This window comes from Pseudonaja textilis, chromosome 2, assembly GCF_049901715.1.
Source record: "Pseudonaja textilis isolate UNSWEBS1 chromosome 2, rPseTex1.2, whole genome shotgun sequence".
NCBI lineage: Eukaryota > Metazoa > Chordata > Lepidosauria > Squamata > Elapidae > Pseudonaja > Pseudonaja textilis.
This window is the reverse complement of record NC_141991.1, coordinates 136,363,417-136,388,784: the sequence shown is the minus strand read 5'-3', so window position 1 is coordinate 136,388,784 and position 25,368 is coordinate 136,363,417. Positions and strand designations below refer to the sequence as shown.

The following is a 25,368-nucleotide window of genomic DNA, read 5'->3' as shown; positions in this document are numbered from 1 at the left end:
ATTCTAAGTGACTATTTCCAGCTTAGTGAAAATTTACTGGTTCTGTAAATTTATGAACTCGATTATGCTCTGTGTACTTAAATGGGACAGCTTGTTTCATACTATTTTTTTTAAATAGTATTTTTATTCCAAATAGCTAATTTAAAATTAAAAATTGGTGAAATGTAAGGTGCATTTTATAGTTTGATATTAAATTATATTGTTTCTATTTTGTAAAAAGCCTTTAGTGATCTTGGAAGGAGACCAAGAAATATATAATACAAAATAAAGGAATGAAATTTCCTCTTGTAGGGAGTGGATTGTGCAGTCCAGATATGTTCTTTGTTTAATTTTTCTTTCTTCTGTGGAACTGCTGGCTAGGAGGGTTGTTGGGTTTCTCATTGGCTACTGCCTCATGATAGAGAGAGTTTGGGGCCAAAGGTCTCCTTCACTGAACGATCTGTAACAAAATGGGTTGGGATCTCTTCAGGTCTTGATGTGTTACTCCAAGGATTGCCTCAGTATGCCTTCTAACTTGTTGTACCATGAGGAATCCCCAGTAATCCTGTTCTTCCCCTCCCCGACCTTCATACCATGTATTTATTGATAATTACCCTTGCATATATCCAGGGGACCACAAGAAAAATCGCTTGTGTTTTTCTAGAGAAAAATTGCAAGAATTCTTGGGGTGTATCCTCTTTTTCCTACCCCCCCCCCTAAATAAGTCTGGCTCTAAATGTACATTTTGCAAGACTGGCAAAGATGTTTAAAGACAAATCAGCGAAATGCTGGAAATGTCATCAGATACCTGGATCATATTACCATATGTGGTGGACATCAGGGGTGGGATTCTACCAGTTCACACCTATTTGCTAGACCCGGTTGTTAACAATCTAAGCAGTTTGGAGAACTGGTTGGTGGAAGAAATTACTGGCCTAATCCTGTAAGGAAGGCAGGAAGGAAACATTCTGGTGTTGCTTACAGAAACTGGCAGAACTAGACTTCCTGTCTCAGGAACTTCTCTGGAGTTTTTTTTTTCCTCCTTTGCTGGTACTTTGCTTGTGTGAAGTGACCGTTCAAAGTTACAATAGCACTGAAAAAAGTGACTCATGACGGTTTTTCACATTTACGACTCTTGCAGCATCCCCACAGTCATGAGAGGCCAGGCGAGAAGATGGGTGCCTCAATATGAGTGATATTGAGTTGGCCACACCTAGCCAATAACATGATGACCAAGCCACGCCCACCAACTAAGCCACACCCACAGAGCCGGTTGTTAAAATATTTGAATCCCACCCCTGGTGGACATGCACAGAAGCTAAAAGATATTGGACAAAAATGCATGCATGGTTGGAAAAGATTCTAAAACATATAGTTTTAAAACCTGAGATATTTCTATTGGGGATTTTACCCAAGAACTATAGTAAAGGAAAAACCTATTTAATTATACATATATTAACAGCATCTAGAATTGTATTTGCTCAAAATTGGAAAAATGAAAAGGTTCCGATGGAGGAGGAGGTGATTCAGAAAATATTGGAATGTGCAGAAATGAGTAGGTTAACATTGGCAATTAAAGAACAAAGAAGAAATGGGATATGATTTGGGATTTATTTTATAAATGGTTGGAAAATAAAATAAGAAATTCAATGATATTGTTTCAATGATATATAATGTTGAATAGGTTGTAATATGAATGTAAACTTAGTAAGAGATGTATACAAATATCAATGTGTGCACAAGATATATGTACACTGTATAACTGAAAGATGGATTTGTGTTTTTAAAAAAAATAAAAATAAAAAACTTTTTGAAAAAATATATAAATTTACATTTTACAGCTGTGTAGGGGAGAGGGAGGATGCCGTTAGTTTGAAGCAAATAACTTCTAAATTATGAACCCAGAAATGTGGCCTGAGAGTTTTCTGATTTCGTTTCTCATCCCAACTGCAGGCATCCAAACAACACAAGTTGAAGCGATATCACAGTCAGACCTACGTCAATGGATCCAAGTGTAACCTGAATGGGAAGCCCAGGGAGGCTGAAGTCAGGGTAAGAAGAAAGGGACCTCGGGGTATGGAATTGGGCAGAAAGCTATGGGAGAAGAAAGCTATATTGATATTGACAGAGCAATATTCCCTCTTATGTAGGTGTATATCAGTATCTGTAGGGCAGACTTGAGAAACTTCAGTTGCCCAAGTGATAGCTATAAGACTGTGCTCATTTGTTGCCTCCACATTTCCTGCAAGGGGAAGCACTAAAAAAAGACCTCTAGTCACACTGTTGGCAAAAGAGGTGCTTGATTGCTTGCTTGACTGAAAGGCTTATTTTTATCCTGTGGTTGCCTTACCTTCCTTCTTAGAATGCTTCTTTCATTTGTAGTTCTGCATTTCGGGGGGAAGTGGGGGGGAGAATTGAATAGGCCAACTAAACTAGTTGTTGATCTAGGCTGCAATTCTAACAAGCACAGAATTTTACTCTTTTGGAGGGATTTCAGTTCCTTGCTTGCCATTTTCAAAATGAGACAATCCAACTTTCCTTCCCTTTTCCCCAATTCATGAAAGCAGTCTCAGGATAGAATGGGAAATGTTGATGCTTGATTCCCTACAGAAATGCTGCCTGTGAGAGTCATATAGAACAGAGGACAGGAGTCTACAGCGTCCCAAAGGGCTGAACTCTCATATAAGATAGCATCATTGGTTGTTTTTTTTTCCTTACCTTGATTCCAGTTTTTGTGTGAGGAAGGTTCGGGAGACTACATTGCCCGTGTTGATGAGCCCCAGTCCTGTTCCTATGTGCTGACAATCCATACCACCCGCATCTGCCACCACCCATTTCTGCGACCGCCATCCACAGCCACCCCTCAGTCCATCCGTTGTCACCCAGCCCTCAGCCCTGCTGAATATGTGGAATATGTCAAGGCCCAAGTATGTAAGTAAACCCTGTCAGTAAAGAGGGAGAAAGCCCTTCCATATCTCCCTTAGAGAGGATGAAAACTCAAGACCTCATATATTGTTTCCCTGAAATTGTTCCCAAATTCAGTGTGAAAAAGTGACTGTAGAAGCTTTTTGCACAAATGTGTGCTGGCTTATATCATCTTTTTTCTTGTTTTTGATAGTTATGTGGGATGGGTGTGTAGGACTTGGAAGATTCTACTCCCTACATCCTCCCATATCCCTGTATCTAAATTGGGATATAGACCACTCCAATTCATTACACTCAGATTGAAAGGTGAAAAAAACAGATTGTCCTTCTGTCCCGTTTTCTGTGGATGACGGGAAGGGAATATAGGGAAGCGAGAGCACGGTTCAGAGAACAGGTTACAAATTTTATCTGAGCCGTGAAGTCATTTAATGATTCAGATTTGGAGATTGGTTTAGTGTAACCATTAAGTTAGGTTCCTGTTTTTGAGGTGTGTTTAGTGGCGATGGGGGAATGTATCTATGTTTCTTTTTAGAGGGAAACAGGTAGAATAAGTCTATGCATTTCTGCAGAATGTCCTGCACCCACATGACATTTAAGAGAAAGAATTAATAGAACTGCAAGGCGTGGGATATCCATGCTGCTTAGAGGATTGAATGACCACCTTGTGCAAGCAGGGTGAATAGCCTATAAGTCTGAGGACCATGGGGTGATGTAGTGTCAGGGATGGTCCGTTTAAAGCTTCTTCAGCCACTGCTGCTGCTTCTCAGCTTTCCTTTAGTTCTGATTAGATTGTAAAAAGAAAGCTATACCCAATGCAATATTTGCAACAAAGAATCAGCTAGTAATTCCTTTGGAGAAAATCCTGATGTTACTATGATGGTCTTTTCAATGATCAGATATCTTCGTGGGAGGTAGAGTTTTATGAAGTATCTAATGTCTTAAATTGCTGCAGCTGATACCAAGCGCAAAGTGGAGGAAATTTCAGAAGAGCTGAAGACTCTAGACACACAGCTGTGGAATGAGCAAGATGCCAGCACTGCACCTCAGGATTCCAACGAAAATGGTAAGCTACTGTTACCTTTCCCTAGCTTGGGGCCTTCACATTTCCTTATCAACCCAAGCACACTCTGTGTGATGCTATTGAAAATATCTGGAGGGCACTAGATTGGGGAATGCTAAATGCGACTCACAAAAGTATCACTGAAGTTAGTTAACATAGATGGATTTCAGTGCCAAATTCCATCAAGAATGGCAACAATTTGTACATGTAGGCAGAGAGAGAACAGAGAACGGACAAAAATATCAACCTCCTAACAAATGCATAATGGAGTGTTTTTTATTTTATTTTTAAGGGTTTCCCAAAGGAAACTGTCAACATCCAGCTTGAGTATCCAAATAAAAGTCCAGGTTCATATTCTTAAAGAATAGTGATTTCCATAGTTCCTAAGACTCTCTGGATGTAGGAGAGAAAAATAGGGGTTCTGCTTGGTTGCCTTCTTCATTGTATGTAAACAATACTGAAAGCTCTGAAGGAACAGGATAGGAGGCTTCACAAGTAAAAGGAACATAGCATTGGGAATTTATCATTAAACAATACGATATAAATTCTTAAAACATAACATAATCCATTAAATATAATCCATTAATCCATTAAAATAGATTAAATAATAAAGACGAGTATTTGAACCTCAAGAAAAATTAAAATTTTTGTATTATGGCACGGGTGTCAAGCACGCCACATCACGTTGCCATCATGTGACATTTCATTACGTTTTCCCCCTCTGTGGAGCTGGGGTGGGCATGGCCTGCATGTGACGCATTTGGCCCATTTGACACCCCTGTATTATGGGCCAGGTCAATGACTTATTTTTAAGTCCACACTCCTTATGTATGATATTGCCCAAAAATACAACTTAAAATGGCTGAACTAGATATAAAAAATCAGTGTCAAAAAATGACTGTAGAAGCTATACGTAGGGACATGTGCTTGCTTAGATCACCTTTTTTCTCATTTTTGATAGTTACGAGCCTAGGACTTCGATTATTCTATTCGCTACATTATCTTCAATTTATTGAATTTCTCGTATAGCATCTTGGGTGGGAAAAGGTTAATCCCAGAGTTCTGATTAGTAAGAGTTATTACAAAGAAGCTTAAAGTAACCGCACAATCATACTCTATTTTCAAATGAGAAACTTTTCTATAAGCAAATGAAGGTGGTAAGGTCCTGGTTTTTTTTAAACTCTTTTCACTGAATTTCTTAACAGTGTGAGAACCAGCTTTCACATCATGCCTCCAATTTCAAAATGATTGGGCAGCTTCCTTTTTTATAAACATAGTGACTAGAATAGCAATGGCACTTAGACTTATATACTGCTTGAAAGTGCTTTTAAAGCCCTCTCTAAGCAATTTACTGTATCAGCCTATTGCCCCCAACAATCTGGTCCTCAGTTTACCGACCTCAGAAGGATGGAAGGCTGAGTCAACCTTGAGCTGATCAGAATCGAACTTTTAGCATTTGGCAGAATTAGCCTGCAATACTGCATTCTAACCATTGCGCCACCACAGTTCTAAATAGAAACCTCTAAATAGGATACGAAGTTCTCTTCATGCTGTCATCTTGGTTCACAAATGCCTGGTTCAAGGGCATTATAGAGATGCTTAGCTTGGATGTTTTCCTCTTGTTTAATGCCCTTTGCTTTGCTTCTTTGATCAGTGACCCCAGCCCCTTCTCCTCCTCTTGAGAGTGAACCTGGGGATGAATCTGAGTTCTGGGAGAGAATGATGCTGCACAGAGAAGGGAAAGCAGCTGAGACTCCAGACCAAACAAAGGTAACTTCCTATCAGCATATTGCAACTTCAGTTATTCCAAAGCCGGTGATGTTAAAGATGGATTCCTATCTCAAAACTGGACATGCTACCTTTTGGACTGTGAGACTTTGTTTTTGCTGGAGCAAGATGATAGCAATAGCAATAGCACTTAGACTTATATACCGCTTCGCAGTGCTTTACAGCCCTCTCTTAAGCGGTTTACAGAGTCAGCCTATCGCCCCCAACAATTTGGGTCCTTATTTTACCCACCTCAGAAGGATGGAAGGCTGACCTTCAGCTTGAGCCTGGTGAGATTCGAATTGTCAAATTGCAGGCAGCCAGCAGTCAGCAGAAGTAGCCTGCAGTACTGCACTCTAACCACTGCGCCACCATGGTTCTGGTCTCGCTATACATCTTTCTCATAGCATCTGATTTAGTTTATGCTTGATGATCTATTTTAATTTAATTTGGCATGCATAGGTATCCTGCCTTTTTAGTATATTGTCTAATGTTTGAATGTACTTATACTTTATACTTAACATTTACTGTAAATATAGTAGAAGGTAGATAAAATCAGTGTAAAAACCTTCTAAAGCATTACATTTAAGCAGCATTTCCTGACAGTTAGAACAATTAATCAGTGGAACGATTTGCCTCCAGAAGTTGGTGCTCCAACGCTGGAGATTTTAAAGAAGAGATTGGACAACCATTTGTCTGAAATACTAGAGGGTTTCTTGCTTGAGAGGAGAGCTGGACTAAAAGTTCTCCAAGGTTCCTTCCAACTCTGTTGTTCTGTTAAAGCTACTGAAAGCAGCAGAGATTAAAAATATCACAATTAAAATTATTTAAAATGCCACCAGCCGTAGAAGTGCAGGAAATTAAAAGGAGAACTAAAAGACCATTCATGCTGAAAAAATAACAGAGTGAACATCAGGCAAATGTCTCTAGGGAAACAGGTGGGCACAAATTTAATTACAAGAAGGCTTCTTGACTAAAAGTCATATAAAGGGCAATTTAACATTTAAAGCATGTCACATTTTCAATAGAGGAGGGAATTCCACAATTTAGGTGGTGTAAAAGCATTTTTTGTTGTTACCTGGCGATTTTTATTTTAAAAAAGAGAAGGCAGAGAATACATCCTTTGAATATTAGATAGTGTGTGTGGTTAAATATTATTCCGTAGGACAATCCTATTAAAAATAACCTTAAAAATAACCTTAAAGTAGAGGTTCCCGGGTGTCCCAAAGGTGCTTTTTCAGGAGGCAACTGAACTTTCCTGTTTTTCCTTTGAAGATGTTTTGCTTCTCATCCAAGAAGCCTCTTCAGCTCTGACAGGAAAGTGGGCAATGGAAGGATTTATATTCCTTGTAGGCAGCTGGTCACTTGCATCCTTTTAGAGGGTTGTTGAAAAATTTGGAGGTTTATTTGCGTCCTCAGGATTACCTGAGTAGTGCTTCTACTACAGGAACCTGAGTAGTGTTCCTGACTCCTTTAGTAGGAGCACTACTCAGGTGACCCTGAGGAATCGATACAGATAAACATCCAAGGGCTTCAACAACCCCTCTAAAAGGATGCAAATTACCAGCTGTTTGCAAGGAATATAAATCCTTCCATTCCCCATTATCCTGTGAGAGCTGAAGAAGCTTCTTGGATGAGAAGCGAAAAGTCTTCAAAGAAGAAAAGAAGGAAGTCCAGTTGCCTCCTGAAAAAGCATCTTCGGGACAACCATGACCAGGATGACTGAGAATCTCTACAGACTTTTAGAGGTTCCTGGACTAATAATAGTGCAGTTAGGAATTAACCGCAATGGTACACACATAGAGCAGCCTCAGCATATATGAGGGGAAAAAACAGTACGTTGAATTGAGTACATCAGCTAGGTTGGAAGAATTACCCAGATCAGAAATCCAGAAGATCTGCCACTTGGAAATCCTGCCCTATTCCATTTCTGAGGTGGCATTTTTAATGTGCAGTGCTTAAAAACAAAACCATTCCTCTTTTTCTCCTTTTTTGTAGGAGGAAGAACTAGGGATGAGGACAGCAGGCAGTCGCCTAGCAGGTAAGCGTAAAGTGCTTTGTGGGTGGATCTAGAGCAGGGGTATCAAACTCAATTTCATTGAGGGCTGCATCAGGGTGGGGTTTGACCTCAAGGGGCCGGGGGCATGGCCGGGGGGGCATGGCCAGTTCAACATCACTCTTGTCAGGGGTGCCTGTGGTGGCCTGAGGGCTCTGCCAGCAAAAACAGGCTCCCGAGCTCTGTTTTAGGCTGCTACAGCCTCCTGCCACCCTCTGCCAGTGAAAACGGAGCGAGGGAGGCCTCCCGAGCTCTGTTTGCACTGGCAGAGGGTGGCAGGAGGCCGTGGCAGACAAAAATGGAGCTCGGGAGCCTGTTTTTGCTGGCACAAGCACCGCAGACCAGTCCTTCACTGTTTCCAGGGTGGCCACGTAGACCAGATCCAGCCACGGGCATGGTGGCCTGCGGGGGAATAGGGGTACCGGGTCTGTTTTTGGGAGGGAGGGGAAACACTTTGTAGGATTGCAGGAGAAGGGAGGCGAGTTGGGGTCTGGTCTTTTGAGCCAGAAGTGCTGGGGATTTGAATCCTTCAGACGAGCATTTATTTATTTTATTTTATTTATTTTATTTGTCAATCGCTTACAAGATAATAGATATAAGTATAAACATGAGTAAGGAATAGGTATGAATAAATGGGAACAAAAGGACAGGGACGATAGGCACGATTGTGCCCTTATGCACGCCCCTTACAGACCTCTTAGGAATGGGGTGAGGTCAATAGTAGATAGTTTAAGGTTAAAGGAGTGGGGTTAGAGGATGTAACAACAGAGTCAGGTAGTACATTCCAGGCACTGACCACTCTGTTCCTGAAGTCGTATTTCCTGCAGTCGAGTTTGAAGCGATTTACATTGAGTTTGTATCTGTTGTGTGTTCTTGTATTGTTGTGGTTGAAGCTGAAGTAGTCATTGACTGGTAGGACATTGTAGCAGATAATTTCGTGTGCTACGCTTAAGTCTAACTGTAGGTGGCATAGTTCAAGATTGTCCAAGCCCAAAATTTCAAGCCTGGTGATATAGGATATTCTGTTGCAAGCAGAGGAGTGTAGTACTCTTCTGGTGAAATACTTCTGGACTCGCTCGATTGTATTAATGTCTGATATGCAGTGCGGATTCCAGATTGATGAGCTGTATTCGAGTATTGGTCTGGCAAAAGTATTGTATGCTCTAGTTAGCAATTCGATATTTCCAGAGGAGAAGCTTCGTAAGATTAGATTTACAATTCTTAATGCCTTTTTGGCAATGCTGTTACAGTGAGCTCTGGCGCTTAGGTCATTTGATATGAGAACTCCAAGGTCCTTGACAGAGTGAGGATCATCAACGAGGTCATATCTGCCTAGTTTGTATTTGGTGTACTGTTTTTTTTTAACCAACGTGTAGGACAGAGCTTTTGTTGGTCAAGATTTGAAGTTGCCAGATGTTTGACCATTCAGACACATCATCAAGGTTGCTTTGAAGGACAGTAGCATTGTCAGTGGTGTTGAATAGTTTTACGTCATCCGCAAAGAGAACGCAGTTGCTTATAAGGTGATCACAAAGGTCATTTATATAGAGTATAAAGAGTGTGGGTCCTAGAACGCTGCCTAGGGGGACACCACTCTTAACTGGTATTTAACTGTAACTGGTATTTTTAACTGGTATGTTAACTGGCATGGTTATCATTTGCGGATGAGTTTGGGAGCTCATCCCTTGGACTTCATTGATCGTACCCTGCTTCCTCCCCTTCCTGCTCCACGATCTGGAACATCCAAAAGTGAGACCACGGCTTGCTTTGCTGTGGATGGTTCAGGTGTCCTGAGGAAGAGCAGAACGAGGCTGAGCATCTCCTTGTGTTCAAGGGAAAGAAGGGCAAAAGTGTATCGTCCCTGAAGAGCAAGGATCCCCAAACTTGTCAAGTTTAAGACTTGTGGACTTCAACTCCCAGAATTCCTCTTCCAGTCATTGAGTTTGACAGCCCTAATCTAGAAAATGTTTTGTGATTCCATGGGAGTGAGATCAGCCAAGAGAACTTTCAGCACTTCAGTGTACCCTCTCTGTTTCTCAGCAGAGGCCTGACCCTCAGGCTTTCCAATTAGCTTTCAGCATTGACCGTACTCATACAAGCACATTTATGTCTTTAATTACCTCTGTGGGGGGGGCTCACTGCCCATTCAGCAGCAATGCTGACTCTTAATATCTCCCCCCTCCCAGGTATTTTAATTATTAAAATAGTAAAACATCAAGGAAAAAGAAATCTATGTTTAGATAGATAATGAAACAAATCAAAGAATAGCAACTAAAATTAGAATTAGAATTCTTTATTAGCCAAGTGTGATTAGATACACAAGGAATTTGTCTCCGGTGCATAACTATTAAGCATAATTAAAAACATGATGGGAAAACTTTCATTCTCCGCTTCCTTTCCATTTGTTTCCGCAACCGCTGACCAAAACTTGGACATTTATCCTTTTAATTGAACATTGAAGATTATTCTAATATCTATTTAAGTCTTTTCATTTATTTACTGGGCTCATAATTTACTTTTTAAAAGCCATGTACCAAATGTCTAATGTGTTAATACAGAAGGTAACTATTCCTGCTTACATTGAGTTAGCCTGATATGATGTACTGTCATTTTTGTAAGGGCTGCATAGTCTCTCTCATTTTGCTCTTCCAATCTGATATCAGTGGTAAAGTTTCTCTTTTCCAATGTAATGCCGATATTTCTTTCCAATACAGTATTTTGGGATTCTTTTTACATAACCAGTGCATATGATAAAATGTTCTTTTTTTGTCATACAATTTCCAGCATTTATTGTTATGCAATTTGTCTTTCTTGGAAATTATTGGCAGAGCAATATGCCATCTGTAAAAATGTTCTCTTAATGTTTGATAAAAGTAAAACAACTTGCCGTGGTAAAAGTGGTACATGCTGGGCTTGGCTTTGGTATACTATAAAAAGCTATAACATTTTGTGCTCACGTTCCATTTTCCCAGCTTAAAGAAGAGAAGGGAAGTGTTTCCTTCACTTTTTAATTGACTGCATTTTGCTGCTATACTCAGTTGGAAGCTGTGATTAGACTTGAATATGACTTGTCTATTATATACTTTGTTAGATCTACCCATGATATGTGAGTTCCACCTCTTACAGTTTAATTGAGCAAACCATGGTTTAAAATACTGGTTTGCTGTTATGGGTAAATGTAATCTTTCTGCATTTCTGTTTTGTGTTAATGCTTTTGTCATTAAACCTAAGTTACTGAAAATGAAATGAAAGCTTCCAATCAGTGCCTGACGTTGGCTGGAAAAAAATACAGAGAAAGGCAATAATATTTGAACGCATGTCTCAATAGCATAGTATTGAACTATGTTTTATTATAGGAATAGGAAACCATGAGACAACCAGAACACGAAGAGTGACAATTGCACTACATTTCTTTGCATAAAAAAAGCAAGTGGAGGCACCTGGTTAGCACATGCAAACTATGCCTGGTGCAGTGAAGGAAGCCTAATGAAAAGGCAGGGCTTCTATCTCTCTGCAGACACAGAATAAATTACACAAATAGATACATGCAAATTTCCATAGAGTTGATGCAGGTGTCAGAACGGAACATCACTAGGTGCTGTGTACGTATTCTGAAGATATGTGACCTCCTGCAGGTATCTGACCTCCAAATAAATTGAATTCATTTTGTCTGTATTTTTTCAGATTTTAAGAAAAAGATACATTTCAAAGTTATTCGAAACCCCGGGGACTTGGTACAATTTATTCAGGAGATGAAGGCAAATGCCCGGAAGGTGAGGATTTTTAGTAGGTCTTCCTAAACTGACTCAAGTTGACTATATGACAAGCATCACTTTTGCCTACGTAGCTACGCTAAGCAATCTTCCCCTTCTTGGTGCTCTGCTAATATTTTGAATTTTAATTTCTAAAAGTTCCAGTCAGTATGATACCAGCTATCCATAGATTTACACGTACACCAATGCGCACGTAGAAAGGGAGAGGGGAGGGATTTACAATATTTCGTAAAGCGTTACCCTGTGGTAAGATGGGCAGCCAATAAATTTAATAAATAAATATTGTGTGATTGGCCTTGTTTCCCCAGAGCAGCTGATTTGTATACCCAAAGTCCTTTCTGAATGTGCACACCAATGCCCGGAAGTCCCTTTTTCTCACCATTTGCCTGCTTGTAGCTCTAAGAGCATTCTACCTCTTTTATTTATAGCTCACCGTCAGACTGGGTGGGTTGATCAAATGCTCTCTGTTCCCCCCCATTGGCCGTTTCTGAACTTCCCCGTGTCCCTTTAGGGCAAAGAGAAGACCGGTGAATCTGAAGACGCGATGCAAGAAAGCTCACCCCAAATTAAGGCAGACCCAGAAACGGAACACCCTGAAGATGGAGCTCAGGGGAATGAAGAAGATGAAGATATAATAGGGGAATTTGAGAAGGAATTGGAAGACATTCTGCTACCTAAGACTGAAATGGCCAAGCTGAAGGAAGAAGTGAAAACAGAAATGGAGAAGGAGTTTGACAACATCATTGATGAGGTCAGGATCTCTTAGACTAGCTCCATTTTTCAGTCCAATCTTCTGATCTCTCCCTCCCAAAAGAGGGATGGGGCCCTTACTGAGTATTCCCAAAGTTTGCATTCCTGTTTCCTTCTATACTACCGTGTTTCTCTGATAATAAAGCCGGGTCTTTTTTGTTTTTTGAGCCCCGAAAAAATGGCTAGGCCGTCTTTTCGGGGGTGACTTAATTCCCCCCCTTGCATCTTCAGGCGGGCGGCGACGGCTTGGATGTTGACCTCGGCGTTGGTGGGGCACTTCGTATCGGGGTCAACACAGGCAGCACCATATCCGGGTGTGCAACAAAAGTACTTCCTAACGGCAAGCCCCCCACCACCACCACCACCCCATTTCGCATGTTTTAATATAGGCCTTAATTTTGGGGGGGAGGGGCTTAATTTCATTTCATGCCTATAAAACATGCTGGGACTTCCTATTGGAGGAGGCCGTATTGTTGGAGAAACAGGGTAGATAAAATGAAGTCCTAGATGGGCAGGAGAAAGGGGGGAAATGCAAAACGTTTCTATAAAATGACAAATTGGTCCGGTAACATGCCCACTTTACATGGCAAGCTTCCCAGAGCTCTACGTATTATCCCATACGTTGCCTGAGGGAGAAGGGTAGATCCCATTCTTTCTCTTTCTTTCTGTTTGTTAGCCTGTTTTCCTCTTTTTCTGAGGGGAAAAAGATGAGTGCCTAGTCAGTTGAGATTGGCTTAGGGCATGGTTTTCAACCCTGACTGCAGAGAATATTAAATACTATGATGAGAACTGCACGCATAAAGACTCACTGCACCTATTATCTCTTCAATACATTAAGGGTCTTGGTCAGCTTACAGCAGGAAGGGTAGCAAGCATTGTCCTTCTTGTACCTCTCCCTCCCTACTTCTAAATATACGCTGGGTAGAATATACGCTTGGTCACATTCCATTTTTTTCCCCCCCTTCTCCCATGCTCCTGCCATCTTGTGTTGCACTTTAAAAGGAAGCGTGTCTCATCACAGTGTCTAAAAACGTCCTTTAAATTGCTTCGTGAATCCAGGCTTTGGCACTGAATTACTGAAATTTAATAGAACCTGTTGAACAAACAAACAAGTACAGGTAGTCCTCGGCTTACAACAGTTCGTTTAGTGACCGTTTGAAGTCACAACATCATTTGAAAAAAGCGACTTATAATTTTTCACACTTAATTACCATTATGGCAACTCCACGGTCATGTGATCAGAACTCAGGTGCTTGGCAATTGACTTGTATGACAGCTGCAGCGTCCCGAGATCATGTGATCAGCTTTTGCAACCTTCTGACAAGCAAAGTCCATAGGGGAGCCAGGTTCACTTAACGACCGTGTTAATTTAACAAGTGCAGTGACTCACTTAACAGCTGCGGCAAGAAAGGCCGTAAAATGGGGCAAAACTTCACATGGCAGCCGTCTCGCTTAGCAGCATAAATGTGGGGCTCAGTTGTGGTTGCAAGTCGAGGACTGCCTGTATCAGATTCAGCTCTGATTCTTCTGAAGAACGCAGATCTAGTAACCTGTTACTGCTTACCAACAGGTTGAAGATGAACTGGGAACAAAAGGCCTGAAAGGTGAGTTTGACCGAAAACAGGCCTCCAAGTCTTTGGCTTCCACCCTCAACAAACTCATTGACAAGTTGGATCCTGGCAAAACCCCACATGAAGAAGAAAAGGTTCAAAAGCAGCAGCAGGAGGAGGAAGAGGAAGAGCAGGAGGAGGCAGTGGAGGAAAGCAACCCTGCTAAAGAAAACCCACCCAAGCCAACCCCTGGTATGATCCAGAAGCAACAAAATCAATCTTAGATTGAGCGTTGATAATTTGGATAATGTATTTGAATCAACCCAGCAGGGGGCATTATTTGCCATAAATTGCACCAAAGTGATGGCTTCCTTGAGCTGATCAAAGATCAAGGTAAGGTAGTTAACCATCCTAATATTCAGTGGAGGTTCTCAGTCATCCAGGTCGTGGTTGTCCCAAAGGTGCTTTTTCAAGAGGCAACTGGACTTTCTGGTTTTTCTTTTGAAAATGTTTCGCTTCTCATCCAAGAAGCTTCTTCAGCTCAGAGGCTGAAGCAATGTCTTCAAAGAAAAACAAGGAAGTCCAGTTGCCTCTTGAAAAAGCACCTTTGGGAACCTTCCTAGTAATTTCATTTCGTTGAAACTATTCGACCACTTCTACTGGATTGGAGGGTATCGTTGCTATGCAAGTAGTTCTCCTTCCTGAGGAATCATTCCAGCTGACGGTGGGGAGAAAGATCTGTTCAGAGACCTCTACTTTGTGAAGTGATTCTGGACTCTCTTCACTTCTTTGTAGGACCTAACAAAACTACTGGAGATGGCTATACATTCGCACAGGTCTAAAATGATCAGTTATGCATTTCGGCTTGGGCCAAGCAAGTCATGTGATAGAGGTCCTATCCCAGGGTTTTGAGGCCATCAGGGTTAGATGGAGAGGAACAGATTCAGAGGTTCAAGAAGAAGGCTTTGAGATGTGGTGGCGCAGTGGTTAGAATGCAGTACTGCAGGCTACTTCTGCTGACTGCTGGCTTTCAGCAGTTTGATTCTCACTGGCTCAAGATTGACTCGGCCTTCCATCCTTCCGAGGTTGTAAAATGAGGACCCGGATTGTTGGGATCAATAGGCTGACTCTGTAAACCACTGTGAAGCAGGTATATAAGTCTAAGTGCTATTGCTATTTGTACCAATAAAGGAGGAGGCTTTGTATTCCAAAGAATACAAGGATTCCAAAGAAGTACCATTTTTGATACTCGGTAGAATAATATTCCTTCTCATATTTTAAAATTGTTTTTCATTATTTTTTTAAATACAAAATAAAAACTAGCAAGAACTAATTATTTAGAATGAAAAAATAGAAAAAAAATAGAAGTAAAGCGGAAAGCAAAGGTGTAGAAATCAAAAGAAAAAAATTATAAAGAACTGACTTCTGATTTTTTTATAGCGCTTACAAATGTAAATATAAAATAACCTCTTGCTCTGTGCTTGCAGCAGTTTACATTTTCTCTGCAATCTATTACTTTTATTCTAATCCTCAAAACCATATATTATAACATCATTTTTACAGTTTACTGCAAAAAGTCGACAAGAGTTTCCAATCATCATTAAATTTCCTATGTCCTATCCCTACTTGTCAATTTGGCCACCTCTGCAAGTTCCAACATCTTCTCTATCCATTCTTCCATTGTGGATGAAGTCAAATCTTTCCATCTTTATGCATTTAATAGTCTTGCTGCAGTCATCATATATAAAAACAAAGCTCCATAATTTTTTTCCAGCTGCTTATCTACTAATTTCAGAAGAAAAGTATCTGGTTTCAATTGCAAACAAGTCTTTAAAATCTTCTGTATGTTATTGAGTACAAAATTTTCTGGTTTGATACACATCCATCAAGCATGATAAAATGTCTCTTCTTGTTGATTACATTTCCAGCATAAGTTTTGAAGAAATGTTATACATTCTAGAAAGCTTTTCCAGTGACATGTATCAATGATTCATTGCTTTATAACATTTGCTTTAAGATTACTGTATAACAGTGTAAATTTCAATCCTTTCAACCAGATATTCTCCCACTGATCCTGTGTATATGTGTATACCATAGTGTTTAGTGCATTTTATCATACATTCTTTCACTTCTTCTATTTCATATTCAGTAAGCATATATTTTAGCAGTAATGTGATTATAATTTGTATACGGTTCCATTTCAAATTCAACCTTATATTGTTCAAACCAGCCCAACTTTCTAATAATTGTATATACCAAAGGCATTGACATAATGCTTCTACCACCAGTTCTTGTTTTTATTCTACATTCTCCTTGAAAATATTCTAATACATCAGATTTAAGACATTTTATGTTTAGTAATCATTTCTCTTCTATAAATGCTTCCTGTGCTGACAGCCACAAATATATTTTTGGGCACAGCATCAATTTCTACCTGCTCCAAATTCTCCATATGACATGTCTAACAAAATGGCTTTTAAAATCTATATTAGCCTTATCTTTATCATACCATAAATATCCATGCCACCTAAATGTTAAATCATGTCCTTCTAATTCCAAAGGCCTCCTGTTTCTTAGCACATCCATTCTTTCATCCTGACCGAACAACAAGCTGCAAAATATAATTTCAAATCAGTTAAGCCGAATTTTATTTTCTTTTTGTATTTTGTAACACCTTATTTAACCCGTGTTTTTTCCCCTGTCAAACAAATCTTGATAGGCCTTTCTTCCATTGTTTAAATGGTACATCAAATGTCAAAACTGGTATCGTGTGAAATGAAAAATAACATTCTAAGCAAGACATTCATCTTTATCACAAAAATTTTCCTCAAGAATGACAGTTGTGTTTTCTTCCATCTTAACATGTCTTTTTACATTTCATTCCAGTTTTAACATAATTATTTTGAAACAACATACAAGTTCATATTTGTAATATCCAAACCTTTTATCTTCTTCTCAATCTTAAAACCCATTTTATTCATCAGTCCTATTTGATCTTGTGTTTTCATAGTTTTTGTCAATATCTTTTTCTTATGTTTATTGAACATAAAAAAAATCTGCAAGTGCACCTAATTATTTTAATTTTCTCATTGAAGTTTCAATTCTATTGAAAGAGGTTCTCTTGGGCCAGGTCATCTGCAAAGGTTCTTAATTTAGAAGTTTCTTTTTTAATCTTTAAAACCTCAATCCTCTTCTTATGTCTCTGTTCAATATTTCTAAAGCTAAAATAAACAAAAGAAGAGAGAATGGACAACACTGTCTTATTACTTTTTCAATTTCACATGGTTTAGATAAATTTTCATTAACTATTATTGGGTGCCTTCTGTGAAATCGATTTTATCCATTTTATATTCTCCCTGAAGTCCATATCTTCCAAACTTTTAAAGGAAAAGGTCCAATGCATCCCCCAAAATTAACGCAACTTGTTTTTTGTTGTATGGCTCAAAGTATTTCAAAATACCCAAGTCTATTCTAAAATTGTCCTTTAATTTTTGGTTCTGAAATGTGATCTTCATGAATAAGTTCTCATAAAATTGTTTTATATGAGCTAAGATCATTGTGAACAGTTTGTAATCATTATTAAGTAGCAATATTGATCTATACTTCCTTGTCAGAGTCAAATCTTGTACTTCAGGTATTAGTTATACATAATATGCCATATGTACAGTATATTTATTTATAAATATTTATATTATATGTAAATAGTATGCCGTCATTCAGAGGTGGTTCTTAGTTGCAGCTAGGAGGGCTTTTATAGTTACATTTGTGCCAATTGCGACCATTTGGAGGACTTGCTCAAAACCAGTCACTCCATACTATAATGCATTTTAAATGGGCCTGCCTTCAGAAAGTGTTCTGAAACCACACTGGGTACAAAATGCAGTGGGCTGCACAATGATGACTGTATCCCCATGCCCCAATTTTTCAGGAGTTGTACTAATTGCTACTTGGCTTCTGGAGTTGATTTAGTGGGCCACTTAATGTCTTTAAGTCCCTACGTGGCTCCAGACCCAATTCTCTGAGGGAATATTTATCTACAAATTCATCTGCCTGCCCATTCAGATTGAATCTGGGTCCATTCCCTCCATGCGCTCTCTGTAGGAGATTGTCATCTGATGAGGCCTTGAAAGCAGGTATTTTCCCTTGCCATCCCCATAGACCTTTCCCATCTGCTCCTTCCTTCCTGAATTTCAAGAGAGCAATTAAGACCTAATTATTCCACCTAGCACAGGAGGAGGTCATTTTGTATCTGTATCTTTGATGTTGCCAGTTTTCTTTGTATTAAGATGGGTTTATTATTTCTTAACCATTAGTCTGGATTTGAGTTAGGGAAAGCATGGTATTTGTGAGAACCAAGATTCATATGAATGAGAGCATGTAGTATTGTATCAACTCCCTCAGAAATTGCTTTCTCTAAAACACTGTTAATGGTTTGCTTCTTCTCCATTCCAGGAGGCATAATTCTTTGCTTTAAAATTAATTTGACTTTGTTCATGGTAAATGTTCCCAACATTTGTCTTTTTTTTTAAAAAAACTGGTCTTCAACTTGATTTTGGCTTGGCTATGCATAAATGCTGCTATTTTGGCTTTTTTTTTCTTCCTCCAGCATTTTGTTCCTTCTAATCAGGGATAAGGGAGCTCAATTTAGTTTGGGGTCACCCAGGACAATGTTCCTATTTTCTTTCTCTTATTTTTTTTTAATATTCTATAATGTAGACATCTATAGAACCTGAGGGCAAGAATGTGTTTTTGGTTCTTAATTTGGGTTTGGCACAATGCTATTGAATTAGCATGTGTCCAGAATCCCTTGCTTCTCATCATTAAGGTCTGTATGGCTTCTGAACTATCAGCTGAATGCAGGTAGAGTCTGCAGTCTTTCTAGTGTTTAAGAACCAGGGCAGATTTTTGTATTCCTGGGCAGGTATTAGAACTAAGGGGCTTATGAGCTCTGAACAATGTACTACTAGGAAATTACAACCAGTTTTAATGGTCAGAAGTGGTATAGTCTTGGTCAGCTGGCCAACCTCCTGGGACTTCTTGCCTTCCTTTTCCTCTGCTGTCCAGAAACCTTCTGCTTTTGCAAAAGCGTTGAAATGCTTCGAAGACCTCAATCTTCTGCTCAGAAGCATTATGTAAACAATAATAATAATAATACTTCATTAAGGTGTAACTAAATTGGCCTGTGGGAGGTTCTGTCCACTCACTGTATTTGTATTTTGTAAGCTTCCCAGAGTCTACTGGAGCTACTGGGTAACTAGAATATAATAAATTTTATGGGCAGACTATACCCAGCCTTGCTAGTGGGCTCCTCGCAGTTTGCACTTCACTTCTCTCTCAGAAATGCTGGCAGACTGACATGCCTCTGTCCCCGCTTTTTTATCTCAGATGGCGACCCAGATGGGCGCGTGAATGTCAGGGTCACTAAAGTAAAGCCAGGTAGCGCTCAGCAGAAGGAGCTGCGAGTCCAAGAGATGAGCAGGGACAACCCACAGCTGCGCCACATAGAGAGTGTGGTTAAGGACCTCTTGGAGAAGGAAGGCCTGAAGGCAGAAGGTAATGCAGTCATGCTCCCTGGGATGGGGGGCGGGGGGGGGGGTTCATAATAGGAGTCCATGTTTAGTCTGGGGGTGGTGGAGATTATATGATTGGTCAGGGGCTTTTCTAGAACTGAGTGGTCAAGGGCACGAGGCTTCCAGCAGTCCAGAATTGCAAGCTGCACAAAGTCAAGGACATTGGTTAACTCCATTATGTTGATTGATTGATTGGTTAATTTATTTTCTAGGAAGGATTTTCAGGTCACCCATGTTTTTTTCTGTAATGAGGTTAGTTGGGGGAGAGCCTTTAACTAGGTTAGTTGATAGAAAATAAGCATTTTTAGCTCTTCATATTATCTTTCTTCCCATGTATAAAAAAATCCCAAGTTCCACTCTTGCATTTCAGACTCCATGATTGTAGTGCTAGAGAAGGCCTCTGGTTGGACATGGACTGTAAAACAGAACTGCCAGTGAGAGGATCGCATTAAAAATATTTTGAAAGGAAACAGATGATATTATCTGTACGCACTCGGTGCCTATGAACAACCAAGATACGCAATTCATCATTTATGTTCAGACCTTCTTTAAAGAGAAACAAAGAACATGCAGGATAGATTGAGTCCTGTCAATTACCAGGGAGGAAATAATGAAACGAGTAGTGTTAAGATATCACCCTTTAAAAGAAACTTTAAAATGAATCGAAAGGACATAAATCCTGCAGGCAGAAAGAGTTGTGTGTGCCTTACAATACTCTTTTTAAAATATGGTTAATGACCAGGCAGCATTTTCTAAAGCTTGTATCATTAATGATGGAGAGTCTTGTTTGGTTAGCTCTTTGAAGTGCAAGTAAACGAGAAAAGAGAAGATAAACTATCATTCCCAGGGCTCCAAGAATTTGTGACCTTTTGGTTTTGTTTTGTTTTTTAAATAAATTTGCCCATTTAAGATCTTTGAAGAATAATGATGATACCTTCTTCCAGTGACAGGATTTTACCTATTTTGTAATGCTGGAAAGAAGCAAGTTTTGTCAAAAATAAAAATAATTGTGCTTACATATATCCCCAATCTTTTTCTATGTTTACAATAATGTACCAAAGGTTCCTAAACATTTTGCCATCACACCTCTCTTTACTATAATGCACACATCTCCTTTAAAAATCCAAACAACAAAATGAATGCAAATGAACAATGAGAGGTGGGAAAGGTGGGTTTACTGGAACAACATACAACTAAAGTTATTTACATTTGCTCTGGACTCTTGTCTGCACCTCTCCAAGAGAGAGGGGACACCTCACTATTTGGGAAACCCTGATCTAGACTGAGGTGGGTAACCTTTTGGTTCTGAGAATTTACTTACAGGGTGAGATGGAGGATTGCAGCAGAAGGAGAAGGATGTAAAATGGGGAAGGGGCTATGCCATGTAGAAGGGCAATGCAGGGTCAGAATTTTGCAAGGTATTTCTGCAGAGTGTTTTTGGTGAGGGGATAGGTTCTCTTCCCTTCCCCTTCCTTCCTTCCTTCCTTCCTTCCTTCCTTCCTTCCCTCCCTCCCTCCCTCCCTCCCTCCCTCCTCATTCACTTATACTGCGCTCTACTTCATATATCTTCCACCTTCCATTAGTAAGAAATTGAGCACTGAGATTTAGCTGGTTTCCACGAGCCACAAAGAAGGCACTCAGGAGCCTTAATTTTCTGGATCATGAAGTAATATTGCTTTTTGTCCCCTGAAAATACTTGTCACAATGTATAAGTATCTAGTTGTTACAATAACTGTTTTCTATGTGGAATCAGCTCATTAATAAGTCAATTTATTTCTCTGTGGAAAAATAACAGGTTTTTCATAATTTTCCGAGAATCCCTTTTGCCCTCTGACCACCTAGAACGCATGCTTTTTTGTTACTTTTAATGGCTTTTTTTTAATCCTAAGCTTTGACACGTCCTACCAGTTTATGACCTGAGACGCTACCTTTTTATGTTGGTTGCTTTGGTGGCCTAACAAAGAATAAAGATTGAGCAAATGGCAGGATTTTGTTCCTTGAAGATCAGGCTTAATGATATTGGATTAGCCTTTCTGTGATCCTGACAACCCCTCCCTCTCTTCCAAACTCTTTAAAAACCTTGCTAGCAGAAGCGAGGGGGGTGTTAAACCAATCACATTTTTCCCAGAACTGTTTCCCGCCCCCTCCCCATAGGTGCTTGGTGCTCAGAGAAAGCCTAGGCGTCCAGCATGTGCTCATTTCTTGGTTCTAGCAAACAGGATTTGTGTGCTCAGTATTTGCCTGTTTTCATCCAGCTTGTTGGGCAGTAGTATCAGGTGACATTTCCTCTTCTGCCAGATTATAGTGAGAGAAGGAGAGTCAATGACAGTCATAAATTTAAGATGACGCTGGGTTTGGGCTGAGGCCAGAGCCAGGGTAGTCTTCCAGTGGTTTTATCTTTTGCCATGCCATTGCTTCTCTTATTTAGGAGTTGCCCTGTTTTTTCCTAATAGCAAGAGGGAAATTCTAAGAATTGTAATTTCAATATATTTGAATGGCAGTGGATTAGAGCAGATTATCGCAAGGCTCTTGGGGCTGTCATTAATGCTTGGTTTTCTAACATTGGCAGGTAAAATCGAAATCAAGATTGTGACAACTGGTGGTTTTGGAGATGACGATGACACCCACTGGCTCTCAGAAGAAGACACCAAAAACCTCAAAGACATTTTCTTCAATATTTTGGTAAGGACTTACATCCTCACTAATACAATGAAGGCAAATGTTTCCCTCCTTTCACCCCAGCATAATTGCGAAATTATTTAGAGCATATGAAGCTAGGAGACTGGCTCTGGGGATTTCATTGGGAGAACAGCGTTCTCCTATACGCTGCTTCGAGAGTCCAGGAATGGGTTAAGCTCCTCCTTCTGATGTCATAGAGCTGAGTCTGCCACTATAAAAAGCCAGCCTCCGGCTGGCCCGCTCATCTTTTGTCTCAGCTTCTTGTCTGAGAGTATAGTCTCTGGAAGAAGTGCTTTTAAACAGCTAAAGGAAAAGTTTGAACTCAAAGAGACAGCAATAAATTTAAAAGCCAGCTCCTGGGGATCCGGTAGAGCTCTGTCTCCTGGGGATCCGCTCTCCTGCAGCACCGAGGCTTCGGCCCTGCTGCACACAGACAGCGGATCCAGGGAACGTTTGGAGGAACCTCCCACACAGCCCCACTGATCACAACCTTTGTGTGCGTTATGGCAGTGAAGCACAACTCTGACCGGGAGTTATTCAAGTTTGAGGGGCAAGGGTGGGACAGCAAGGGGGGAAAAAAGAGAAGACCCATTGTGTGAGAGGGATTCCCTTTGTGTAATGTTGCGTTCCACTTCTTGCTAGTTGGCAGAAGGGACCAGTTGGTGAATTTGGGAATGCTCTTGAAGATGGCAAGGGTGAAAAACTAAATCAGATTTTAGAGTGGAATTGGAGTCCTTCCCTGCATTTTGTGTGTTGCTGTAAATTAACCCCAGTGAAATAACTGGCAGCATTTCTCAGGCCTTTGAGGAAGAATGAGAAGGAGCCCCGTGGCGTTCAGGTTTTTCCCTCCTAAAGTGGCAATGAGCTTTGGCCAAAAATTAGCTTCCCTTTTGCCCTATACATGGGGGTCAATCTATCTGTTTGACTGCTTTGGTATTTGTTTCTTAGATCCAGGGTACAGAAGAAGCACATAAAGAGCAACGGCGGCAACGCCAACTGGAAGACAACTACCGTTTTGTGTGGGGGCGTAACCAGGAAGATCTCCCTAGCACTGGTGGGACCGAATCGGATGACTTAGACTTCTGATCTTTTGCCAATCTTCAGAACTCTGGCATTCCTGGAAGTTCCTTTGCAGGATTTGGCAGGCACCATTTCCCCTCATGGGCATCAGGAGGACCAATTTGTTTTGTTGCTAGAACCTCAATTGAATGCGCGTAAGACATGGGCAAGCCCAAGGCGAGCACCACTCAGAGCTGTGAATTGTCTCCTTTAAAGCTATTTTACTGTCAAGTGAGTTTCTCTATGGCATCCACTGCGACACTTCCTCCCGCACCTTAATGGCTTCCTAGGGCTGCCTCAGATGGAGGCAGCGGCATTTCTTCAGGTTCCAAATTTTTCCTCCTTTTTCCAAACTATTGGCCTCAGCCTCGGTGCCCAAATCTTGGCTTCAAAATGATTAAAGGTGCACACAAAAGAGAATGAAAGAGAGGAGCCCCATACAAATAAAATTTCCCGCCGATTCACCTCAGGTGTGAATCAAGTTGGAGAGTTTAAAACTGGTGTTTCTAAAACCCTCATAAATTGAAAGGATCTCATGTTTCTTTGTCTCACCTGTGTGCCTTGAAACGTCAAATCAGAGGAGAGGACACTCTTTCCTTGTGTGGTGTTAATCTCCTCCCAACAGTTTATTTTTCTTCAGGTCTGAATGTTTGACAAACCTGCTCCAGCATACAGGCTGTCCCTTGACTATCTTAATTTCTGGAGCAGAAAGCTAGGAGACATCCCGTGGGTACTGAAATCAGCAAATAAATGTGGTGGAGGGTCAGGAGAAAAGCTACTGTAGGCCGATCTTCCTAGCCATGTTGTTTCACATACTAAAGGGCCTTAGACATAGGAGTATGTGAACTGCATTAAAAAATGTTTCCTTTGTAACAAAGATTCATGGAGGTACGGGACTGGCTGTTCCTTCTGTGAAGTCTCAAGAAGTGAAGCGAGCCGAAATTTATGATTTATTTCCAGTGCGGTTGAACAGTCTGGGCTGCTACATGGGTGACTGGAGGTGAGGAATTGCGGTCCAAGGGAAGCAGCAAGGCTGAAGAAAAAGTGGTTGCCTTCCTTGACACCATCCAGGACAAATCGCAATTCATTTTTCTATCAATAAATCCAGATGAACCCAACTAGAGTTTGGTGTTTGCTTATGTGACTCTAAATAGATAATATTGGCTATAGAAGTGCTCTGAGCAGAGCATCAAATCATCGCTTTCTTAAAATAAATAGAGTGGCTTCTCTTTATTTCTTATAAAACAAAGCATCACATTGATATAGGCATCTGCTGTAAGAATCGGTGATCACGCTAATTTATTTATTTTTTGGCTGGTACAATAAATGCTGCGCCATGGAACTTCAGTGAAGGTTATTTTTGAAAAAAAAAACTTGATAGGGAAGGAACTGATTATTTTGCAATTTAATAAACCAAAAATAATCACTAATTGTAACACTAATGATCGAAGCAAAGGAATGGTCTTCTCTTAAGTTTACAGACAATCTCTTCCATTCCATTGACTTCCATTCTATGGTCACCAGAAGCATCCAAGAGCTTCCAAGGTATTTCCCTCAGTGCCTCTCAGGTTCTTTATGCCACCTGGCTTGGTTTTAAGTTACTTTTAAGATAATAAAGAAGTGGAAAACTAGCTTTCCATTGATATTCCAGAAAGTCATCAAACTTTATCAACCCCCATTGACATTTGTAGAAATGAAAATGGCTACTTCACTATAGCCTCATGCTCTGTTTTGCAAGTGTGCCCAGGGAACAGATCAAAACAAGTGGAAAATGATAGACCAAGATAGTAGGTTAGTGAGAGGAAAGACGTAGAGGACAGCCATATTTGGTTGTCTTGGAGTTTTAAAAACTTTCATAATCCACCGTAGCAATTATAAGTAGCTGTAGCTGTGACTGTTGGCCTTTCCATGTGGGCAACAGCCCTCCAATAGGGAACAATGATCTGAGATATGGCAGGCTCTTGCCTGTGCAACAGAAATGAGGTCAAGCAAAAAATAGATATATAATTGGTTTAAACCCTGTGGCTGTCCAGATAAAAATCTCCCTGCACTTATGTCTCTGCCAAATAAAATCAGCCCATAAGATTCATGCACATAATTTGTCAGCAGATGAGATTACCTGTTGGACTGCCTGAATAATTGCTAGATCTGGAGATTTGCTGGCCTGGACTAGGGGGTGGGCATTGCAAGGTAGAACTGA

At 40.3% G+C, this 25,368-nt stretch overlaps 1 protein-coding gene across 2 annotated transcripts in view; it reads left to right on the top strand.

The window, feature by feature from the left end:
• Nucleotides 1–24,286, top strand: part of OS9 (OS9 endoplasmic reticulum lectin) — a 36,858-nt gene extending 12,572 nt beyond the window's left edge. The window contains exons 5-15 of one of the 2 annotated variants that reach the window (XM_026713847.2): nt 1,933–2,031; nt 2,709–2,910; nt 3,857–3,967; nt 5,619–5,734; nt 7,730–7,772; nt 11,472–11,560; nt 12,072–12,311; nt 13,881–14,112; nt 19,246–19,413; nt 22,000–22,112; nt 23,058–24,286. In XM_026713847.2, coding sequence (XP_026569632.2) covers nt 1,933–2,031; nt 2,709–2,910; nt 3,857–3,967; nt 5,619–5,734; nt 7,730–7,772; nt 11,472–11,560; nt 12,072–12,311; nt 13,881–14,112; nt 19,246–19,413; nt 22,000–22,112; nt 23,058–23,195 — 1,551 coding nt within the window. In that variant the 3' untranslated portion in view covers nt 23,196–24,286. The remainder of the gene's footprint in view (nt 1–1,932; nt 2,032–2,708; nt 2,911–3,856; nt 3,968–5,618; nt 5,735–7,729; nt 7,773–11,471; nt 11,561–12,071; nt 12,312–13,880; nt 14,113–19,245; nt 19,414–21,999; nt 22,113–23,057) is intronic. The other variant, XM_026713850.2, reaches the window with a different exon arrangement.
• Nucleotides 24,287–25,368: the final 1,082 nt, after the last annotated feature.